The sequence below is a fragment of the Mixophyes fleayi genome, chromosome 1, assembly GCF_038048845.1.
Source record: "Mixophyes fleayi isolate aMixFle1 chromosome 1, aMixFle1.hap1, whole genome shotgun sequence".
In the NCBI taxonomy this organism is placed as follows: Eukaryota; Metazoa; Chordata; class Amphibia; order Anura; family Limnodynastidae; genus Mixophyes; species Mixophyes fleayi.
Genome location: NC_134402.1, coordinates 187979441 through 188000661, shown reverse-complemented (window position 1 = coordinate 188000661; position 21221 = coordinate 187979441). Strand labels below are relative to the sequence as shown.

The window sequence follows — 21221 nt, the reverse complement described above, 5'->3', positions numbered from 1 at the left end:
AAGATAATACCTTACAATTCTATACAGTGCTTTTAGAAAGTAAGTGTGGTAAGGAAAAGACAAATTTATAACTATTAATTCGTTAATAATTGGGGTATAATATACCTTCATTTTGTGTTATTTTATATCATGACAAATACACAGTACAGATGTTCTAAGAGGCATCTTTCTTTGTGACCCTTCTTAAATGTTGTCTTCTACCAATACATACACAGCGAGTATCCACTGTTATTCATAACGAATCTTCGAAAAGGAAGCTGCATACGTAGTTATCGTAGACTTGACTGGCCCCAAACCACGCAGGTACCACACAATCCCCTATTACAGCGTTTGCTAACCTGTGACACTCCAGGTGTTTGTGAAACTACAAGTCCCAGTATGCTTTGCCAGTATATAGCAGCTTATTGCTGGAAGGTTATGCTGGGACTAGTAGTTTCACAACACCTGGAGTGTCACAGGTTAGCCAACACTGCCCTATTACATGTCAATTGCTAGATCAACAAAACTGTCACCATAACCTCAATGTACTAGAAGTAGAAATTATTCAATCATCCTCTCCCTCACTTGTCCAGAACAAATAACTACCAAATTAACTTGAGATCATATAAAATCTTTTCATAATGTACTTATAACAGTGCAATTCTAGAGGAGGAAAAAGAATATATTATCCACTCACAAGGGCAGTTTCCAATTTACCCAGAAATACAGCTCCTTTCTGCTTTGAATTAACAATTTATGTTAGACTTATGTATCACTGTATATTATTCACAGGCAGACCATGGCAGATATCAGAGTCATGGGATATATGGAAATATATACACACACATACATGGTATATATAAAACTTCCCTCTAGCCACTTACATATTCTGCTATACATTTATACAGTACAGAAATATACTACACTACACAAGGACAGTGATTCATGTATTTGGAAACATTCCATGCAAATGGGGAGAATAGAAAAGGTTATATTCTCATCTGCACATAGGGCCTTGCTTGTGCAATTTTTCATGTGCAGTTCAACACGCCTCTATCTAGAGAGAGAGAGATATCTCCCACTAACTACTCTACAGTAAGAGAGGCTGAATGGAGGAGGGAAGGGGTGTGCATGAGTAGTCCTAGTACAGTAAAACATTCACAGTGTACATTACATGTAGAGATGGAAGCAGTGTTCACCCCTCCACGCCCAAAAGAATGCAAGTCTACCATCACTAATGCTCACAGCCTAGTGTGGTAGTGGCAAAATTAAGTGGGGAAGGGGGGGGTGATGAACAGTGTGGGGGACCCCCCATAACATCCACTACCAGCAGTAGGCTATTCCAGGCTGGACTGGCAACACCATAGCTGTAATAAAACATTATAAATTAACAGAGAGACAAGTTAAGAATTTAAATGATTACACAACAATAACTCTACTAGGCACCATCCTAACCATTTTATTGCTCACCTATACCCTGGCAAAGGGGATCCTCTTGTTTCTAACAGCCTGGCAATCCATTGGTTAAAAATCCAAAACAAAAACCATTGAGTGACACACTCGCTGCACTAGAAGCAGTAATGAGAAAGGCGTGGTTATTGAAACCAATTTAATACAGGCTAATTTTCACACTCTCAGACAGTGGGAAAGTTGCACTTATTATATAGAAGCAAATTTTGTTGGGCCACGTGAGAATTTCAGGGATGGGAGAAGAGATATTTAATGCTACAGTGCTTCAGTACCATCACTAATCAAGAGTACCCCATTTTTTATTTTAAGGGTTTTACCTTTGATATTTTGATCATGTCCATGGCTAGAGTAAACAAAGTCTTAGGGCTAGATTTACTAAGCTGCGGGTTTGAAAAAGTGGAGGTGTTGCCTATAGCAACCAATCAGATTCTAGTTTTCATTTATTTTGTACATTCTACAAAATAACAGCTAGAATCTGATTGGTTGCTATAGGCAACATTCCCACTTTTTCAAACCCGCAGTTTAGTAAATCTAGCCCTTAGTGTTATTGCCCCATGTCAGACCATACAATGTCTTTATAAATATAAATCACAGGCCTTGAACATACCGCTTCATCTTCAGGGAAACAAAAATTAGCGTGCCATAGATGAGGTTTACGATTGAATAAAATTACTTGAGTTTGCCAAAGGAGATTTCATTACATCACAGTAACAATGCATTTATCATTTCTATTTTTAGGGGTTTTTCAGTTCAATTCTTAGAAACCATCATTTATAAAAGGTGTTAAAAGAAGGTAAATCAAAACGACTTGCAAAGTTATTTAGTTTTTATTAGACATCCATAAACTTATTTTCAATATAATAAAGGTAAATAGTTGTCCCTTGAATAAATAAAATTTCTGCTCAGGAACGTTTTACTTGTACACATTAGTAGTTTCTATCGTTAAAGACCATCATTTAAGTTTGTTTATTGGCTTAAAAATTATATGTACATGGCCCAAGCATTGTGAAAAACCACTGGAAACACAATTATCTGTTTTACCGTAATAGGTAAAATGATTGAATAGTCTTATATTTATATTGTGGCTTATATTCACGTGGACCCTAACAGAGCTAAACTTTAAATGTATGTAATGATCAGAACACCACAATAGTTGCAAGAGAGGATTCAAATGTAAAGCATGTAGAACTTTGTTTCAATGAATATAATCTGGACCACCACAAAGCAAAAAGATATAGGGACTAGATTGAAGTACAAATTAACAGGAACAAACACTACATGATCTTAATGTCTTAGTATAAGCTTCCCCCTGCCAATGCTGTTATGAAAGCCTCTACTTCCATCTGGTCCATGTGGAAGACGAAGTATCCCACTGGGAAGCCCAAGGGAGACTGGGGTCTTCTTCATTGCCAACGGGCTACAAGGTAGCAACTTGTTCTCTGTACGTAGATTTTGAGCAGCAGCTTTACGACGCTGTACCCAAGGGCTAGAAGAATAAATGCCACTGTCATTAGAATGTTCTGGAGTCCGACGGTAAATTTCCGGGCTTGTTCCAGGGCTAGCAAAAACTTTGCTCCCTAAATCTGTGGCCAAGGGAGAAAGGCTATGATATGGCTGAGTTAAGCACTTATTTACTAGCAATGGGCTAGAGCGAGGGCTGCTGTAAGAGTTTGGCCTGAATGCAATATCAGGGCTTGAAAAATTCACTGCAGAGAGACAACGAGGTGCCAAAACTGGGGAAGCTGGTGTACCGTCGGATTCCGATGAGCTGTAGAAAGAAGTATCCTCCATGGTGTACTGCAACTTTCCCAGAACTTTACTATGTTTCTTAGACAACTTCTTGTCTGGCAAGTCAACGTTTTCAATTTCATCAGACTCCATTCCACTTTTCTTGCGTGTTCCTCGACCACTCACTGGGATTACTTTAAAAGCATTATCATCAGTGGTACTACATTGCTTCATACTGAATGCCTCTAGTGCCTTTCTGGCCCCTTCTAGGTTCTCATACTCCACAAGTGCACAGATTTTTGTAGCTTGTGCAGGATATCTAGACATATATTTCTTAACATCACATGGTACTTCTTTGCCAGGTTTTAAAATGCGTACAGAAGTGATAACGCCGAATGAAGCAAACAGTGATGTAACCATCTCCAGGAAGTTCTTTTGAGGTTTCCCAGTGGAGCTTTTCTCTGTATTATCTAGATTCCAGGCCAAAAGTAGTTTAGTAGGAGGAAGCCCAAGAAGACCATCTGGCACTGGGTTTTTTCGCCTTACTTTGGTTTCCTCTGAGTTAACCTCCAAGATGTCTGAAAATTGGAGTGCATACAAAGTTTTCCTCCAATCTCGAGTCAGAGACTTAATCTGCAGAAGATAAAGACAAAAATTGGAATTAGGCCAAAATGTTTTGTTGCCAGTTACAATGCCGTTGAAATTTAACTGTTGACATTGCATATATCGAAGCCTGTCTTATGATCTAGGTATTTGAGTCCCTTTTCATGCTTCACCCCTATATACTATATACCCACCTCTTTATTGCCAACACTAATAAATAAATTTGCCTTTTGTGTTGTGCAAGCACTATGATAAGGAGGTAAGTTTACTCATCATTAGATCTAAATAAAAAAAAAAAAAAAAAAAAAAAAAGGAACACATTTTTTTAAATACAATCTCTACATTATATTGTCCGACATCCCGCTACCTGAAATTGCTGCCTCATTAAGACACCCTCTATTGGCAATTTGTCACATAAACGTTCTTCGATCACATGATGCAGTTACTTGCAAAAGTGTTCTAATTTGAAATGTCAAGACCTAACTGAAAGCACAACAGCAAATAGACAGTGGAATCACTGGAACTTAAATTACTCTGGAGGTTAGATCAAAGTAGTCAATTAAAAAAAAAAAAGCACAATTAACAAATGTTAATGAATTATTTCATTAACAAATGAACAAATGTTTTCTGCCATGATAAGGGTATACAGCACACCACTGCGGTTGAATAGCATTAATAAACAGATATACATACATATATCTATCTACATACACACACACACACACAAAAGGTGAATACAGCAAAAAATAACAAACCAAAAAGTTAGAATAAGACAAAAATTCAAATAGCAGTTTTGACGTTTCATATCATCATGTCCCAGAAACACTTGCAGGCCCTATTCTGTATTATACTTAAGAAAAATAAAGTCTTGAAAATCATGTGTAGTGGTCAGTCTTTTTTGAAAAAAATATCTTAAAGTTGTTTTTGTAATAACTTGTATAAATATACTACAAATGAGATTTATTTTTTTCAATTTGAAAGGAAAGAAAGAAAAAAAAAACATGCTCCATCTTCAAGAAGATCTGGCCATAGTCCGCACATACAAGGTATTCAAGAAGGTAAAAGTGATAATGTTGAAAAGAGCAATCAGCTAATGGAGAGGAAACTATGGATCTCGGGCTTGGACCAAGGATTTTAGAAGTGAAAAAGAACTATACAACAGAACAATGAGACAACACAATATTTACTGCATTTAAGCGACATATAGCAGAAAAATTTCAGCAGTGCAACAAGGGTACAACTGAGAGAAATAGCATGGACTTTACATTGCAGCAAAGATTCTTTACGACTAGGAAACTCTACAAATAAATGAAACGTACACCAGCATTGTGCAGTTACTAGAGGAGGTCAACATTCTTTAAATGTGTTAGTCAGACACAAAGCATATAGATATTGCAAGCTTTCAAAACAGTTATAGACTCACCTTTTTGAAGGAAGTGAGCAATTTGATGCTTACAAAACCCATCTTATTCTTTTGAACATGTTTGAGCAGAAAAGCATCACGGGACAAGTTTTCATCCGATAAGTAGAACTCCACTTGGCTTACTATCTTGCGGATTAGTTTCATATCAGGAACCTCACAACTCCCTTCACACGAGTCATCGTCCAAATTTTCAGTCATGTCACAGAAACTTCTGTAATAGTGTATATACAGAAAAGGAAAATAAATAGAAGCTATTTCATGGAAATGGGAAAATGCCAAGCAGTGTAGAAATTATTTAGTTGGAGATTTTAAAAAGGAAAAAAAAAAAAAGGAAGCATTATTTTACAAACACTGTGGTGAGATGGAGCAGATAGAAAATTGGGAAGAATTCCCCAGACGTGGGTAGTCTGCAGCTTCCATGGAAAAAGTAGACTACTCGCAGCAATGTACACAAACCAGGCCCAGCGAGTTTAATATTTAAAGCTATATACAAAAGGCCCATTAGAGGCAGGATTGTGTGCAGACTTGTATTGTGAAAGAGATGCCGTCTAATTCAGACAGGCCTGAATTGGAGGGGGTACATCATTGCATTATATATCATGCATAATTATTTACATATTATAATTGTTTATCCACGGCATAGTAATGTTCATGTATCTCTTATGCATATGAGGTGTAGGGGCAGTAGTGAACTTAGGGAGCTATTGGGATGAGGTTATGGCACTTCAAAAATTAAAGCCTGGGGGTTGGGTAAAAAACAAATTAATAAAATTTAAATACACAGGTTACTGTAGTCGCTGTGAAGTCAGTCAACCTGTACTTAACTTGGAACCCTTAAGTTTTGAAATATGCCAGTAAATTCTTACATGTGCGTTAAAGAACCCTAGGCATAATAAATCTTTCAACACCACCTATCAAGTTTAATTTTAGCCTTTGCAGAATAGCTTTTCTAATAGTTTGTATTCCATATACCATACGTCTGGTGTCATTTGTTTGGGTTTTATTTATTTATTTATTTTTAAGGCACAGAAGCATGCATTACAAACTGCTGTCATCTATGGGCTCTCGTGGCAATATTCATATATCTTACTGTACATGCCTTGCTGCAAGGGCCTGGATTTTTATGCATAGGCAGAGAGTTTATGTGGTGATTAATGAAGCAGTAGTAAAGCTCATGAACCCTAGGCAGAATCCTGGAAAAGGGCACATCAGTTTCAGTAGATGTTGGAGACTTCCTAGCATTGCATTCCTGCATATGCACTGTGCAGTGATGCCAAGAGTGCGTTAGAAATCATAAAGAGAAATAACTAGGATGACCCAAAACAATGTAGAACAGGGACCTCTGCGTTTTGCCATTACCCCTATAGCATGGCTACTTTACTCAAGTTCACAGGTCAGCAGAAACAGCTCTAACTTATCCAAATACATTGGAGGGGGAGGGGGGGGGGGTCTCACATAACACGGACATCAGGAAGTAGGATTGAAATCCCAGAAAGGTGCAGCCAGGAAAAAAGGGTACGACATAAGTTAATAAATGTAATATACAAAAAATATTAAATGAATATGTTTGGGTGGCGTTTCCTTTTAATGAAAATAGTATAATACTGCCCTTATCAGAGCCAAGGTCTAATACGTTTCCCAATTGATACATCCAGAAAGATGGAGAGAAAGGGGTGGTATTCAATTGTTAGCGTTAATGGGGAAAAACGAGCGCTCAAAAAATATTACCGTTTATACGGTAATATTGCGCGTGAAAAGCGTTAATACGGTAGTTGACTCGCGGAATTTCAGCTCGCCGCTCAGGGAGCAGCGAGCTGAAATTTTGCGAGCAATTACCGTATTAACGCTAAGATTTTTTGAGCGCTCGTTTTTCCCCATTAACGCTAATTGAATACCCCCCTAACAATTGAATACCCCCAAAGAGTGCTAATGTTGCTGAATATGCACCGGTCAAAGCTTTGCTTCATCATTGAAACATTCAGGCTGTGATTGTGTTACTAACTACAGTCTAAAATAAATTTGGCTCCCATTTTTTTATTTTTTATTCTGTGTCTTCTTTGCACAATAAGCCAAAGCCAAAATTTTCACTATTGCTGCCAGTCATTAGCCCTATAAATTACAGCCTGAGGTAAATAATCACAGGCTATATTACAAGAAGTAAATATAATGATTTTCCAGTGGATGATAGGGAATAGACATCCATTGCATACAAAAATATAAACTTATACACTATCTGATTTTGGTCTTACTTCAATGCAACCAAGCCTGGCTATTGGCAGGGCTGTGTGAAAGCAAATGTGCTCTTAATGCAGGGCTGGCCAACCTATGGCTCTCCAACTCAAAACTACGAGCCCCAGCATGCTTTGCCAGCAGGTAGCCAGCCGATAGCTGGCGGGGTATGATGGGAATTGCAGTTTCACCAACACCTAAGGAGCCACAGGTTGACCAGGCCTGTTTTAGTAGGTTCCGAAATTAAGTTAGGATACAATTAAGTGAAGGAGGGAAAAAAAAAAAAAAAGAGAAGAGTCTCAAAGTTGCTAAATATTATGTTGGTCTAACACAGTGTTAACATCATGCTTTGCCACTATATAGCAGCTTATTATTGAAAGAGTATGCTGGGACTTGTAGTTTCACAACACCTGGAGTGTCACAGATAGCCAACACTGGTCTAACAGAACCGCATTCCTTATGATCTGCATATTATATTATTATTATCATCATCATCATCTATTTGTTAGGCGCCACAAGGTTTCCACAGCGCCGCACATAGTACAAATAGTAGACTATACAGGGTATAACAGTACAGAACAATAAACAAAAGTACCAATACTTCAGAAACTCCAGGCAGGCAGATGCAATAGACACGGAGCAGAAGAACGGGTAAGGAGACAGGAGGGAAGAGGGCCCTGCTCAAGCGAGCTTACATCCTAAGGGAGGGTTAAACAGACCAGGCACAAGAGGAGCCAGTTGAGGGAATGGGAGAGAGGGGAGAATGAGTGGAGGAGATGGGGGTTAAGTGGATATTCTATTTTTGAATCAGCACCTTTATGAATGTGGTTTCACACACCTGTGAGCAGCTAACCATTACATACAAGCCTGTAAAACAGAGTTCTAGACAAGTGCTGTTGGTAGAGTAAAATCTTTGAACCTAGGTTTTGCACACGTTAAGTATATTAACAGGCACAGCAAGTCTCACATGCCAAGTATTCTACAATAAACACCAAGGTCATCTGTGCAAGTTCATTGGGATACAACACATCACACGGACTTGTCATCTCAATGTCATATTTGCATCACGGAATTTGATGGAGGTTTCCAAATTACCAGGAATGTTCTGTACAGATTTGGAAATTCACATAGTTAACAGACAGAACTGGCTGTTCCTCTAAAGAAAGTTGCAGTGGCAAGTTAGGTTAAGACTAAACAGATTAATTTAATTTCAAGTGCCATAGGAACATTTCTGTTTGGGGGTTAAGTGATCCAATTAGAAACACTCAAAAACTGGAAAAATAATGTCTTTGCGCTTTGCACATTCCCAATGTTTGATTATATTACCAAGTATAATCGTTCTATTTCTGTCCCTTGCACAAACAATATTGTACAGGTCTGAAAGGGTCAAAATCATGAGTGTGCTCAGGAGTGTGACTGGGGACTGGTGGCGGGGTGGGGTAGATTTAGAGCAAATATGTGATCCTAGAAAAAACTTGATAGGGGTACTGTGTAGACCTATACGATTTATACTCATGGAGAGAACATTCATTGGGAGCAGTCTTTGGGCTCCCATTATCAGTGTAATGATGAGTGTTTGATGCAATGCCTCCCCACAACTGGTGGTCCCACATCATCAGGTCTTCCCTTCATAGAGATCTATTTATCCATGTCATGTAGTGGCACACCAGTCTGTGCACAATATATAAAGGAGATAAGGATTTTCTAAACTTTAATGAAAAGTTGTTGGGGTTTCCTCGGGTCCTGGAAGACCCCCATCCAATCACCCATATAATCTGCCACTGTTCAAATAAGTGTCTGAAGAGATGGAATTTCCCAGAGAGGTAGTATCCAGGAAACAATTGACAAATTTATTAAATTAATTATAATAAACTGTACTGACAGCAAAACATACCATACAATATGGCTAATGTGAAATAAATTTGTAAATATAGCACATTAAGATTAATGCAGTGTTTTAGGATTATCGAGATCAATGTTTGGCAAGTTATCAAATTTCATCAGGATGTATAGAGTTTCAATAAAGGTAAAACTGAATGGCGTATCTGAGTAATAATAAAAATAATAATTAGAAATAAACAAAAAAAATAGCATTTACCTTAAACCCTGGTTTGCATAGAGTTCAGTCAGTGTTATCAGGTCAGTCTCCTTTGATCAACTACAAATCTTTTTTGTACATTTTCCCCATAAGTCAGACTCTTGATGCTCATGTATTAACAACATACATAGGGATACAGCCATCTTACCTTTTTTCCAGTGTTTGGGGTGGGACTTTTAAGAAATGTCCTTGATCTCTGAGACAGGCGTTATCCAAATCTATCTTTGAAGAGTTTATTTTAAAAGGAAGGTTTGTTTTATTTACCTGTCTGAGCAGTCTAGGTAATCATTTTGAGACACCTGGCTCCTGTCTCTAAATGAGTGTGGCCGCACATCTACCGGGAGACTACAGATGCTGTTTGGAGATCTTGGATATGTATAACCAGGAGAGGCCATGGCTCTTGCAAGAGGCTGAAAAAAAATGTAAGTTGGAAAAAAAAAAAAAAATATATCTAAGTTTTTCTGTTTGTGATATTTCTTTTCCACTGTAAAATATTGTGGACACATTTGTACAATTACCAACTAAATGACCCTGCTTCCAAAAGGTCAGCCCATATTGCATGTGGAGGACATCTTAAAGACACATTATAGTACATTTAAAGCTAACTTATACCCCATTCATACTGCACCAAAATCCCGGGTTTTTGCCGGGGCGAGCTCAAACGACCCGGGTCTTGGTGCAGTATGAATGGTACAAGTCAAAAATCCCGGGTCTAAAAACCCGGGTCTTCAACCCGGGATTTATCGAGGGGTAATTCCCGGGTCGGACCCGGCTTGCCTGCACTATAAATGGTGCAACCCGGGTTTTTCAACCCAGGTTGCACAGAAAGCTGATTGGCTGTCTGCCTGTCTCTGGAGGATGATGTCACAGTGTCAACACTGCAATGACCTGTAATGCTCACAATATTTACATTAACTGCATATATAAAACCAGGAAAAAAAACACTTGAGAGGAAAACAACAGTATGGAATGAAACAACTACTTCTATCATCCACACTATAAGAAACAAACGAAAGAGAAAGGTCGCACATACTTTACATAGGTGACTAAAGTAAAGTACGGAGCGGTGAGCAGTACAGAACGGAATTGGTGGAAACACTGAAGAAATGTCTGATTGTTTACAAATGATACAATGGAACAATAAAAATTAAAATATCTTATAAGATACACTCACACATCTTTATGGACAAAACAGCAGAAAAGCAGACTATTACAAAAAAAAATGTTTTCAGCCAATGAAAACTGCTCTGGTGATGACTCCCACAAATTGCCAGGGCACAGACTTGTGCAGTATGAATGGGGTCAACCCGGGAAATTCCCGGGTCGGAGGTGCAGTATGAATGGTGTTTCTGAGCTGGGACGCTCCGAGCCCCGGCAAAAACCCAGCTTGAAAAACATGGGATATTGCCGGGGCGGCAGTATGAAAGAGGTATTACTGTTATTGTAGGCAGCTCTCAAAGCAGAGGCCTATTTCCTGGTATTACCCTTCTTGGAATACCAATAAATACCAATTAGTGTGTGGGCAACAAATGGCCAACAATGACATACAGTTGCTAAACTAGTTTATGGAATTTCTGTTGGTCAATCTATGAAAACGAGTTGAAACAGTAGTTTAGCATGGGTTGTTTTTTAAACAGTCTACTCCTGTGCATGCTTGGGATCTTATAGGAAAGATGTTTCGTTCTTGTCTGCTAGAATGAAATGCATCTGTGCACGGGGTCGCAACTGTCCATTTCACATAAATAGCTCTGCATTCTGGCATTTTGTGGGTCAAACTCAGTGGTCGATTCTATGGGAAAAGCAGAGAAAAGGAATCGGATCTGTACGTGTCACTAGCTTAGCGCTGATCTTTAACTTGGCAGAGAATGCAGGAAGATGGCTATATAGAAATACTGTAAGAATAGCTTTTGCCCATATGATTTACTTGTTTATGAAATAAATCTAATGATAGTATTGTTCTTCCTCAATAAGGTGGTGAGAATGCAGGAGGATCAGCCATTCTCAAATCATACAACGTTGAAAATTTGTATTTTACCTAGAAGGGCAAATTGTAAAACAACCTTCCTGCAGGTGGAGCTGAAAAACAGTAATGAATTTAAACATATTTGGAAAAAGGTTTTCTTGAGAATAGACTATTTATTAGTTAAATGGGCAATTTATAGCGAACAAATCATCATTTAATGTTTCTATGCATGTAGACACAGACTTCTAAAACATCTCAAAGTTGCATTAACACTTCCAATCAAAGATGCTAATCACATGAGCCCAACCTTTTTCCTATTATTAACAATATGGATTGTTAGAACAAGAAATAGCCTTCACTTGCCATTGACTTAAAGGCCAGTATTGAAAAAGCTTCTTGTACATTGTTAGGCCTAGATAAGTCAGTTCATGATCTTGCTCATACAAGGACTCTATATTTGGTGCAGGCATCGTACTGCAATAAATACTAACTTGTCATAAATGAGCTACATATAACTTCATTTACATCATCACATGTTCCCTAAACAGGATGTGTCAGCAACTACAAATACCTAAAACAGGGGCAGAATGCGCCATCACAGGGCCCAATAGCAACATTCGGATGAGGGTCCGCACTGACGTTCCAGCCTCATCCGAGTATACACAGGTCTAGCACATGTGCACCAAAGCCCCACACTGAGGGCGAACGGCACCCACTCCCCTCTGAGCTCCATAGATCCACCACCATCCTAAAATATTCACATAAATATCATTTGGAAAGCAGTGCACAGTCCAAACTTTCCAAATATTGATTAAACCATCTCTAAAGGATGCAGTATAACAAATGCTGTAATTAGACACACACTATCGAAGAATAATTTAACATAAAATGGTGTCGAAGTCAGTAAATTGGATAAAGTAATTTCAATTAAAGTCTAGCAAACTTGGTTGTCTTTGTCTGAAAAGAGGCGTACGGTACGCAGCGACGTACAAGGGCACGCTACGGCGTGAAAGGGCGTACACATCCACTACACGTGGCAGCAACAGTAATTGGTCTTTTACCATACATTCGCACAAACACGCATACTTATAAAATAGTATACATTAATGGTAGTTGCAACACATAGTTATGTCGAAATATAGTAGTATTTATATGTTATATCAGAGTTACATACATATTAGTGAAATACACGGAACGGGTTAAAGGAATGATATCATGAGGGGTATCATAATGAACCTTGTTACATATCCTACTGTTTGGTTCACTCTGCGAGGGAATCGCAGAGTGCATACGCAAGTTATGAATGATAGGGAATTATGAACTATTTAAGACTAAGGAATCCGGGCGGGAAGAGCAGAGCATACCCCCTGCAGAGATGACCCCCTCCTTTGGATTCCTTAGGATGAACCAGCCAATGATTGACGACCCCTTGGACATTCCTGAGACCCGGACCAATAGATGCAAGCCATACCATCTTCATTGTATTGCTGTATTTGATTGTGTATATAAGCAGCAGCTTGTGATCCAGAGAGCAGACATCTTGTCCCCAGACTTCAGGATTGAATGACTGCACTGGATCCAGAGCGCCTGCGATAAGTAACGGCTGTATTTACTATTACTTCGCTTGAGCATTTTATTCCACTTATTGCGAATAAATCTTTGTGCTTTGGAAACACAAATCGAGGTTCGACAATCGTTATTGGTTAGCGACAATACGCACATTAACAATGGTTAATGCAAACTTGATACAATTCACCAATATATATGACACACTAATATACATAATATTCTTACAACTACAAACCAGTTGTGTGCTTAAGGCAGCTTTTACATAAGGTAATATGCAGTGAACAATCTCTTATTATCCCAAAACAATTAACTGAGAAAAAGAATAAAAAAAAAAATTTAAATTCATTAAATTGTAAAGGTTTTCAGAATATTTTAAGTTGATTAGCCTCCAAGCAGCTGCCTGCATGTCTGTGATAAGAGTTTCTAAAGAATACAGCAGAGATCGTTAATGATCATTCCACAGAATAAAAATAAAACGAAAAATCCATTGTCATGTAGAGAGGCAACACAAGTAACCTTGTTATGATTTGAAGGGCCTCAAAACTTAATTAAGATTGTGCAGTTCAATTATTTGCATAAAGGGAGTCACTTTACTGCATGTTTGTAGGTCAGGCAGTAGCAAAAAAAAATGATGTTCTATACTTGTCTATGAAGAGGACTCATTTCTCCCCATATACCAAGTCAGTGTATAGTAGTGACAGAATCGTTGTGCTCCTGCTTTTATTACATTTTGAACTGGAAGAATTTGACAATCCAAAAAATATTGTTCAATGTGCATGGTAAATACTGGCCTAATCAGTATTAGCGATAGCTTTCTATCACTGACTTTATCATTATCTACATTATTGTTTCTTTAAGTTCTTGCTATCAATTAAGGTATTTGCAGGTACTCTTGTAGTCAATTAGCAGCAGGGACTGTACTGTAGATCAGTGTTAGGAATCCTGATGACCAAGTTTAACTAACAGTGTATGTTTTCCATATCTCTCTGCTTTAGAACAGGTGTATTCATTACTGACCGACACATTGTAACAGATCCACAAGTGGTATAATTATTTCCATTGTCACCAGGAAAACATGCACTGTTAGCCTAGGACGGCCTTAATTAGACCCTGCCCCTAATACATTGGTAGTGCCCCCTCGCTTCCACACCAGGCTAATAAATGGTAGGCAAAAACAAATTAGTCCTTCATTTACACTCAGTCTTCCTTTACCTTTCCGAAACCCAGCTCTACTTGGCTTTTTAAACGTGTCACATCGATCCGGGTCACTCGCTTAATTTAGTTAAAAACAAAAGGAATGGCGGTTTGAGCAAGTGCTACTGAAGGTGAAGGTAGATGGGGGGGGAGATGCTATCACACCTGCTGCCACCGAGTAGGAACTCTGCTATCCTCAGGTGGGTGCTTGATGAGGACTCATTGTCTTCAGCCATTACCATGTGAATACATTAAGATTAAAACCTTACAAATGTTCTTTCATGTCTTGTTTTTACTTTAGAGAACAACTATTCTCTTATATTTTAAAATTAATTTCAGTTTATGCTTCGCTGTCACAATTTTGGTAACCCCAAAAATATTGCACCCTAGGCTGCAGCCTAATCAGCCTATTGGATAATTAGACCATGGTTAGAGGTCCTGAGGACTGGGGTTAAGAAACTGCTGTAGATCAGTTCAATTCTAAATCTGTGCAATCTGGTTTCTCTACAGATAAGGGTGCATGAAACAAAGAAATTTCCAGACTGCAAAGAAATTCCATCCATAATACCACCCATTTCAAAACAATAGATCGATAGTCTGCGTCCCAATACAGAGGCGATACAAGCAAGAGAAGGCCATTTATATATCAGAGTTTACACTACACTGTTAAATATATAGAGATTCTATCAACTATATATCTGTGCCTGATTGCCATTACAAGTACATGCATTTGAGGTACGAAGAGGTTCTATATGTCAAAACACAGTGGTCAAAACTGGAAATTTAGAGGTGGCTGTATTAAAAATGTAATGGAAATATAAGGAAATGGAATTTAATAGTTTTACAATGAAAGGTGTGGGAGAAGTTGCAGTATGGCAAACCACCCTATACACCCCCACTTGCACCACTGGCGATATCAGATACATAATCTGAGCCTTTTCCACATCTTGCAAAACATACAGGACTGAACAGTCAAGTTTGTCTAAGTAAACAGATTATATTCTTGTCAGTTGTCAGAAGAGTTGATTTGCTAGAGGAACGTTGCAAACAAGTCCACTTAGATGGTGGACAAAAAGTGGTCCAAAAGACCAGGCAAATCTGAAAGATCACAACAGCAAATATGATGATAAATGAATGGATTAAGACAGCCCAACGGGTTATAGAGGGGGGGGGGGGGAGAATATAAGCAGCGAGAATGAGGAAAAAGCAAGCAGGCCTCTCACCTGGAGGACGCCAGACAATATGTATGAAAATAAATTAAATGTTTTCCTAAATTAACCCGAGCATTTACTGTGATGACGGAGGCATATACTGTGATGAGGGAGGGGTGCGCATGTACTGTGATGGAGTATGGGGGTGTACTGTGATGAGGAAATGTGTGGGGGGGGCATGCATGGGTAGGGAGTCCTGCCACGTTAATCAGTACTGGGACCCAAAGATTCTGATGGCAGCCCTTACTGTAATGCACAATAATATGCCTGCTGTAGTAGTGGTACCCAGTACCATGCCAGCAGTAACTGTAGTTTCCAGCAAAGTGTCATACTGTGCCCCCTTCATCAATTACACTGTGCCCCCTGTTAACACTGAATTTGCTCCTTCATAAAAAAAAAATAATGGGGCTGGAATTTTTTTTGTATTACATAAAAACAAAAACAAAATTATAATATTATTATTAATAAAATATTATGAGGCAAGACAGACAAGAGACTCCCCAACCCATCACTGCACAGGATAGCACCACACTCACCAGCCTATCACTGATGATGGTGGACATGTTAAATGTAACTGTCACGCTGGATATAGACTGACAGATGATGGCAAGACATGTGGAGGTACAGTACATGTGCTCGCATAAATAAGGTTTAAATTTAAACATCTGGATTCATTTGACAAAACACCCTTAAAAAAGCAGAGTATGCAGCAAAACGCACGTTGGCGTTAGGCTGTTTGCACTAATTTCAATAAATAATTTATAATTGATGTAATATTATCCTTTTAGATTAATGTTGATGGGTTAGGTTGAAAAATAGCTCAATATGCTTAGGTAGAAATAGATCGCCACTCTCTAAATTTAGCCCAAAGATAGCACGGAGGCAGTGGAGCGAGGCAGGCAGTGAGCAAAACACTAATATGACTAACAGATCAAGATGGAGATTGAAACCACTGTTGCCTTTATGGCAACATATTGATGTTACAATATAGATGCAAGGAACTTGATTATTGTATCAAGTGAATTATCAGAGCCTTGCTCTTAAAGAGCAAAGAATTTTTGTCTTACCCATATACAATTAGATTACTAACAAAGAACCACTATTCTCTAACCTCACCCACATTGTAGTACGTCTCAAGATACGATTAACCGATTTGACATAATAAATTTGGCAGTGCAAGCAGCCAATTGTTTTTTACCTTTATTTCACAAATAATATGTTCACTTGCACACTATAGGACTTCTATTTAGCTGTTTTATTGTTTTACTTTTTATTTGAAACTGCATCAGACAAACCAAGCGTAGCACAATAGTCGCTTTACAAAAATATATCAAGAGTACACAGCAATAAACTGAATACAATCCAGCAACATAATAGGACCGGTACATTAGCCATAGAGACGGTCCAGCATACAATCAAATACAATCAAGTAACTATCGTACAGCATATGATGAGAACGGACCGCAAGAACATGATGCAGTTTACGGGTTTTACCAATTGTTCCAAGGGGGGAAATTAAATTGGGTAAAAAGGAGGGCAGAAAGAATGGGAAGGGAGAAAAAAAATAAAAATGAGCAGGGGTAAGGAGAAGCCAGTACCCTTAACCAAACAAAACCAATCAGAGCCAGGATCTCCTAACACAATCAAATGACTTATTTTGCCATTTTTAATAAACAAATTTAAAATTTTAAATACAGATAAAATAAAATTGATTACTATAAGAGGAATAATCCAAAATTAGAGAATTTATAGGAACCATGTGCACTACTAAATAGAAACTATTTTCTCCTTTCCTCTATACACATTTTAGCTATTGCCAAGAAAGAAACCACCAATTCAGACAATAGCTGCAATAAAACTTGCATTTTGACACACCCACTTAAAATCTGCTTCCTAAAACATCTCCTACAGATTTCTTTCACTATTTATATAAACGAACAGTATAATTTAAACAGAAAATATACCTCTTAAGCCTGGTACGAACTATCCCCAGGAATCTGCAATCTGTTTGTTCTGTTCTTATGACCTAGGTCACCTAGCAGGGGTGAATTGGGAACTTAAAGTGGCCCTGGAAAAAACTCTGGAAGTAGCCTCATGTGGACGGGACCAAATCAACTGTAGGCAGGGCCAACAAAAGGAGGCGGGATTAGTACAAAGTTGAGTAAGCTATTACAGGGCTGCCTAGCGCTGTAAAGTGCTAGACTGCCCATTACATATCACCCTTCCCCCAACAATCCAACCATGGGACAAACAAGTCCTGGGGTGGGGGAGAGCCCTAAATCAGTACTGGTCCGCTGAAATCTGAACAGTTCGGAGGTATGATTATTGGTTCACACACATAATGGCTGCCTCCTCTGTGTACGAGTGATGGGTACACTGACTAATACATAGAAAAGAGAACAAAATGAGCAACTAAATTTAGCAGTAGTAAACCAGTAACATAATTTAATAACATGGTGCAGAAGAACTGCCAAAATAGAAAAATAAAGTTGGTAGACTGTCCTGCACTCCCTACCTGTTCTTGTCGCTTTCCTTACCTGTGGCTGCTTGTGTCTTTTGCTCTCTTGTCACTTGTCTGGATTCTGGAATGTTGGGGGCCCTATTTGGAAAGGTACACGAAATTTAGAAAACTCCAATGCGCTCTGGCGTTAAATCAAAAGCACCCATGTTTAATAATTAGGCCTCCCTCCAGCCCAAACATTAAAATAATAGTATTCACATTTGAAAAATAAACCTATTTCCCTCCCGCCAAACAGCCCCAGCAAGAAATGAATAGCATTTATGTTTAAGAAAAATAGCCATTTCCCACAACCATCTCCAGCATTAAATAAACCATATTCACATTTATTAAATAGCCCTCCTTCCCAAACTCAGCCCCACATTCAATTATTAGCCCCAAACTTCGCAGCATTAAAGGTTCCGTCACCTCACCTTAAATTAATGGGCCCCACTATTAAATTAAATAGACCCACTATCACCCCACAAATAAAATAGCACCCACCATTAAATAATTAGCTCCAACATGCAGTACATCATTAAATTATTAGCCCCCCTCTCACCCAAATTACAGTAGGGACCACCCCCCACCACAGCAATAAATAGCATTTATGTTTATATGGTATATTTCCCACAGCCATCACTGCCATTAAATTATTAATATTCACATTTAATAAATAGGCCTCATTCTCCCCTCCTACATTCAATTAATAGCCCCAAAACAACCACAACTTAAATTAATAGGCCCCGGTCTTAAATTATATTGCCCCATCATCACCCAAATAAATTAGCACCCATTAGCCACCCCCTGCCCCCACACATTACATTACCATAAGCCCCCTGCCCACACGCATATGACATTGACATAAGGGTTAAGAGGAACTTGGCCCCAGCTGCAAATTTCACATTCAAACTCAAGGCTGCACACCTGTGAGCATCAGGGAACTGTATGCCCCAGCAGGGGTGAGTTTCCTGGGGCTGTAGAGTTCTTGGGCATTTAAACCCAGTAGGTCTACTCTTCAGAAGGAGGGTGGGTCACTACAAAATCAAAATTTTAAGTGTTTTTTTTTTTTATGCAAGGTCAGTGCTCTTACAGAAAGCTCTAGCATTGCTCTACTTTTGTGTAAGTAAAGCAGAGGGGTGTCTTGGCAGCAGTTATAGGGGAACCAGGACCCACAATAGGTCAATACTAGCTTGCGACTGGGATTCTTGGTTTTAACTACATTCTGTACAATGTAGAAAACTAAGAAATTATAGATGCAAGCAGCAGTAAAACAATCACTTTTTTGTTTGACTGGCAGTCATCTTAGTAAGATCATTTAAATATCTTGTAATGCAACAAAGTTTAGCCCACATTTAAAGGTCATTATGATCCAACTATATAAAAAAAAAAAAAAAAAAAATACTCCCACCATTTTTACATGCTAATCCATACACATTACCTTTACAATAGCGCAGATACACAAGACCTGAAAAGGGGAAAACTTCTTGGCATTTTATATTTACGGGCTGAAGTGATAATGGTTGTCCATGTGGAGGTTCTATCAATAACTAAAGCTTTCCATATTAACAGACAACAACAGAAGGTGCTTTTGTGGCAACGTAAAAGGTGAAAACAAGTTGTATCAATATTTAGTCAAACAAATCAGACTCTTCCATCCATTAATTTGGCAGATAGAGAGCACAGGCTCCTGTTCTGTAGCATTACATAATCAAATATTTTAAAATAAATAATAAAAAGAAGTTTCAACCAGAAGTGCTAGAATTTTGGGTGTGAGCAAAATCAAGGTTTATAGAATTGCTTAAGTTTAAGAAAATACATTATAGATAACCTCTGCTGGTTTACCTCAACATGTCCATTTGCATGAATACACAAAGAGTTAAAATAGGAACGAATGATAAAATGACATGAACTGTGGTTTGGCTACAGACACTTGTCATCTTACTTTTTAGATATGTTTATGGGTAAACAATGCAACAGTATAATAGATGGGAATCTGGAATTGCTACATTAGGTTGGTTACCTATTTAAATTATACTACACAATACTGCTAAAGGGTGATTCTATAACATACAGATAAAAAGTATCCACTATTAGAAAACCTCTAAAACTTTTAAGGAGGTTTTACATTACATTGGATAATTGCTGTAAATTCTCAACTTTTGCATACAAATTAAGAAATTAAAACACACACACACACACACACACACACACACACACACACACACACACACACACACACACACACACACACACACACACACACACACACACACACACACACACACACACACACACACACACACACACACACACACACACACACACACACACACACACACACACCCCATTTAGCTTACTAGGTCTAAGAAGTACCCCCTGTATCTCTATACATTAAATGTATTTGCTATTCTTTACTAACTGAGGAATCATATTATATGTAGTTGATAGAGACGTGTTGAGAAATCCTGACGTGCAATACAGACACTAAAGTCAACTACTCCCAGTTTGTGCCTCACTCTATTGCAACCTCAGACACTTATGGTGTATTGAAGATTTTTTTTTTCCCCTCATGTACTTAGTTGTAAATGAAAATGTATTTCAGATTTTCAAAACTCACCAAATAATGACAGCTGCTTTTTCATTTCTTCACCTCTCAAACAAGTAAATCATCGTCTCACTGAAAGAACACATCTTGAGGGATTTCATTTGCCTAGTTTATCAATTTAGGTCATTTGAATAACTAATTCCCAGCACATGAATCTCTGTCAATTACTTTAAAGACACACACAGGCTTCTTAGCTGCCTTAGTTTGGTCTGGCTGTATGCTATAGTCCTTAGATACTCAGCACAGCCACCAATACATTTATTTAGGGAAGCATTAAGCGCTAATATCATATGAGACATGTTTGCTATTGCAGTTATTTAAAAAAATAACTGATTAATGGTTGCATAAAATAAATGGTAAAAGAGCAACCTTACACCTTATATTTAGATCACACATCTTGGTAGATAGGAGATGTGATAATAACATTGCAGTTATTTGTTTTGTTTATTTAAAATATAACACAATCACTTACTGTGTTTCAGATGAAAGTACCATGGTATAATTTTATTTACAGTTTTTCTTGCATTGGTATAATTTTCCTTCCATATTTGGTTATATGTAATATAGAATATAGAGGAACATGTGTGTGACATACTTCAGCATATATACTGTACAGCAATAGACAACATTATTATATTTTAAACACTCC

The 21221-nt window shown here is 38.2% G+C and overlaps 1 protein-coding gene across 2 annotated transcripts; it reads right to left on the bottom strand.

Annotated features, from left to right (window-relative positions):
• Window positions 1-2294: 2294 nt before the first annotated feature.
• On the bottom strand, window positions 2295-20657 carry LOC142106833 (la-related protein 6-like). Of its 2 annotated transcripts, XM_075189866.1 has the most exons (4): window positions 20585-20657; window positions 9795-9940; window positions 5204-5414; window positions 2295-3810 (listed from the first exon to the last, which is right to left on the bottom strand). In XM_075189866.1, the coding sequence occupies exons 2-4, from the start codon at window positions 9923-9925 to the stop codon at window positions 2734-2736; spliced, it is 1419 nt and encodes a 472-aa protein (XP_075045967.1). In that variant the 5' UTR covers window positions 9926-9940; window positions 20585-20657; the 3' UTR covers window positions 2295-2733. The 2 variants fall into 2 exon arrangements, with proteins under 2 accessions (XP_075045967.1, XP_075045975.1); XM_075189874.1 differs by lacking the exon at window positions 9795-9940 and having other exon boundaries at window positions 20585-20647.
• Between the last annotated feature and the right edge of the window lie 564 nt (window positions 20658-21221).

Excerpts from the sequence above, each read along its gene's own strand:
- LOC142106833 (XM_075189866.1), bottom strand. The coding sequence starts at position 9,925 with ATGGCCTCTCCTGGTTATACATATCCAAGATCTCCAAACAGCATCTGT. Across the intron at positions 5,415-9,794 it reads TACCTAGACTGCTCAGACAG|AAGTTTCTGTGACATGACTG; the intron begins GTAAATAAAACA and ends ACACTATTACAG. Across the intron at positions 3,811-5,203 it reads TGCTCACTTCCTTCAAAAAG|ATTAAGTCTCTGACTCGAGA; the intron begins GTGAGTCTATAA and ends TATCTTCTGCAG.